Here is a 3588-nt window from a genome sequence, read left to right as displayed (position 1 = left end):
CCAAGACAGTAGAGGGGGGAAAAAATTCACAGAACACTTGATTATTCAGCAACCCAACACCTGAATTCCACCCTGCTACTCGCAGCTAGCTAGCAAAGCTGGCATAAACTCATTACTCAAAGCACTGTGATCTCAGCTAACAGAAGGAAAGCATGGGCCACATTGATCCAGCTGCTTCAAAAACCTCTGTCCATGTTAAAAAGCAAAAAGAAATCCTAAGAACAATCTGTTCCTTGAAGTGTCTATGTCAATCAGCATGAGAAATTCCTGAACCAGGGTTTGAAAGCACCCACTAGGATAGCTGAGTCAATGTGGCCCTATGTTGGATTGTGCTAGTCTATGAGCAGATGTGGGCCAATCTATTCTAGGATACTACTATGCTACATAGCTGCTCAAAACGTTACCTTCTGCAATCCAGAAGAGGGAACGAAAAAACACCAAGAAAGATTACTTAGAAAAGAAACCCCTCATCATAGACAATATTAAGCCGACAATCATTGACATTTCTGAACCTCCCTTGAGTCGTACCTTTTTGCCAGCACCAACATTGGCCTTCGCAGTCCCCCTGACCTTCTTCATTCTATTCTTGCGTTCCTTTCGCTGTTTTCGGGAGGTCTTTTTCTTCTCATAAAGGCCATGCTACCGGAGAGAAAGGAGTATAGGTATCTGGTTAACTCATCCATCACCAATGGGGACGCTGAGAAAACTTTGAAACAAACATACTTTTTTGAGACAGGGTTTTTGTTTAGCCCTGGCTGTCCTTGAATTAACATCTGCCTGCCTCTGGCTGGGATTACAAGCCTGTACCAACACCACAGAACCCAATATACCTTTTTAAGCTGTCATGACATTGTTCAACAGACTTCCCTTCCAATTCCTACTTCTCTAGTGAAGTGACAGGTGTCACTTATACTAAGAGCTCTCTCTACCCTTTCCACCAAGGACCTAACCCATTAATCTGCTCTTGGTTCTTCCTGGCAAGGTCTTCCCAAGGCTCCCAGGCACTTACTTCAGAAATGGATTCAGAGTAACACTTTAAAAAGGCTATCTAGTCATCTGTAGTGGCTCACATCCCCAATCCCAGCATTCAGAGGCAGTACCATCTCAACAAAAATGGCATTTAGCAAATCTTCCTACAAAACTGTTCTACTAGAGGATTCACCATAGCAAGCAGTAACTGGATTCAAAAGGAAGAAAACTCACTGAGCATGGCGGCTCACTTACAATCCTAGCATTTAAGGTGGAGTAAAGTGATCGCTGCAAATTTGTGTCCCTCTTATGCTAGAGGCTCTGCCCTGTTCAAACAGGGAAACAAACAAGTCAGGTCTGGTGGTCCCCGCCTGTAATCTTACCACCTCGGAGGCAGAGGATCACAAGTTCTAGGTCAATCTGGGCAACACAGTGAGAACAAACTTATACAATAAAGGTTCTCATCATCAATGAAGTATCAAGCCTGTTACCAGTTTTGAACTAGATGGAATTCGGCCCTAAAATTTTAAAGCTACTGCCAGTGCGTTGCAATACACTGTAGCTTGCCCATTAAATAACCACCAACTTCTTCCTAGCCACATGTGGCAGTGCACACCTGCAACCCCACCACTTAGGAGGCTGTGGGAAGACTGTTATTGAGTTCCAGTTCAGGACAGATCAATTACATGGAGATGGGCTAAGGGGTAGGAGGAAAGCTTGGGAAAGTATCCTAATACCATATTGACAGGTCTTTTAAAGTCAACAGACAACCAGGAACCTCTGGATTAAGCAAAGAACCCTCTATTAACCCTTTTAGGATTCCTAGTACATGTTTGCTGTTCCAAACTATTTGCTATTGCCCATTCTATCTATTCACAGCACGGTAATATTGGAAAATAAACAAGATACATACTCTTGCAAGCCTGTGTTTGGGCTCATTCTTCTTTGCATAATCGAGGGAATCATAGATCATGCCAAAGCCAGTTGTTTTCCCACCACCAAAATGAGTTCTGAATCCAAATACAAAGATGACATCTGGTGTGGTTTTGTACATTTTGGCTAACTTCTCCCGAATTTCTGTCTTTGGGACTGTTGCCTTCCCAGGGTGAAGGACATCAATAACCTAAAAAAAGAGGTCTAAATTTAGTATGTTACAATTAACTACATCTTCAAAATTAAGACCCAACACACCAAATTTAGACATGCCCACCCTTACCATCTGTTTTCTTTGAAGTAGACGATTGGTCATGAACTTCCTGGTCCGGATCGTTACTGTGTCGTTCTGCAGGTAACACACAGGTTAGTAAGATTATGTTAACCCTTTCTTGTCTTTGCCATGCTACTTCAATAACTACTAACGTGTCCCAGGGTGGCAACCTCAACCACCACGTAAAGTTACCACAAACCTCTTATTTTCTGTGATCAGTTTCCTTCCCTCTTTCTTGATTTTTCGAGACAGGGTTTCTCTCTTAACAGTGCTAGCCGTTGTGGAACTCGCTTCGTAGACCAGGTTGGCCTCGAACTCGCAGAGATCTCCCTGACTCTCAAGTGCTGGGATTAAAGGCGTGCGCCACCATAGCGCATCGACAGTTAACTTTTAAATGGTAGCCATCATTTTAGCTTCTCAACTAAAGTTCAAGCTCAGCACTATTGGTCTTTCTTAACTCTTAAGTTGTGAAGATTTCTTAAGAATCCCTGGCCACTGGGCATCAGATACCGCTCACTCCCTACAGAGCACCCCACGTTACTGCAACCGCAAATGCCACCAGGAGATGGTGAGGTGTCTTCTTCACCTCGGCCCGCCAGCCCGGCCCAAATTCGGCGGCCCCGAGACCAGGCTGTCCGGGGTGTTCCGGAGAGCGGTCAGACGACCCCGGCTCGGCGGCCAGAGCGACCGGGATCCGTGCGACATGGCCCGAGCAGAGTGGGTGGGCCCCAGCAGGCTACGAGTGCAGTGGCAGGCCTGCAGGGGCAGGGATGGCGCGGATACGCCACGGATGGAGCCGACAACCCGAGGAGACTCACCATGATGACGGCCGCGGCGAGCTGCTAAAGCAGGAAAAGAGGCCCGCTCGCGGTCGGCCAATCATATCAACGCGCACGGAAGGACCCGGGTCCTGGCGCGGAGGCGTGGCTAAAGCCTAGGGGCAGACCACGCCAATGCCTGATTGAAAGTGCCTAAAGCCACGCCGCTCTGGCCTCTAGACACGCCCCCAGGTCTAGCCAGCCCGGTTTGTGATTGCGCAATGGCGTGTTCTTTTGCAATTAAACTTCTCCCTCTTGATTTTTTTTGTTTGCTTTGTTTTGTTTTTGTTTGTTCCTTTGTCTTTTTGGTTTTTCAAAACAGGGTTTCTCAGTAGCTATGGAGCCAGTCCTGGAACTCGTTCTGTAGACCATGCTGGCCTCGAACTCATAGAGATCCCCCTGCTTCTGCATCCTGAGTGCTGGAATTAAAGGCATGCTACCACCACGTTGTCGTTAGCGTCCTGGAACTCTGCCTTCTCTGCCTTCTGTGTGACGGGATTTAAGGCAGGTGCCACCACACCCGGCACAGTTCACTTTGTTTACATTGCTTTAATCAAATCGGGCGTGAGAAGCAGAGGCAGGCAGATCTCTTGA

General features: G+C 46.8%; 1 protein-coding gene across 1 annotated transcript; it reads right to left on the bottom strand.

The window, feature by feature from the left end:
* Nucleotides 1-377: 377 nt before the first annotated feature.
* Rps24 (ribosomal protein S24) lies at nucleotides 378-3087 on the bottom strand. The gene is given in 5 exon segments (XM_048421134.3): nucleotides 378-462; nucleotides 464-639; nucleotides 1883-2092; nucleotides 2186-2251; nucleotides 2995-3087. Coding segments are annotated over 5 exon segments (525 nt in total). The 5' UTR covers nucleotides 2998-3087; the 3' UTR covers nucleotides 378-392.
* Nucleotides 3088-3588: the final 501 nt, after the last annotated feature.

The sequence above is a fragment of the Myodes glareolus genome, chromosome 5 (assembly GCF_982192425.1).
Source record: "Myodes glareolus chromosome 5, mMyoGla1.1, whole genome shotgun sequence".
Taxonomy (NCBI): domain Eukaryota; kingdom Metazoa; phylum Chordata; class Mammalia; order Rodentia; family Cricetidae; genus Myodes; species Myodes glareolus.
Note: the sequence above shows the minus strand (reverse complement) of the source record. Positions and strands in the feature narration are given on the sequence as shown.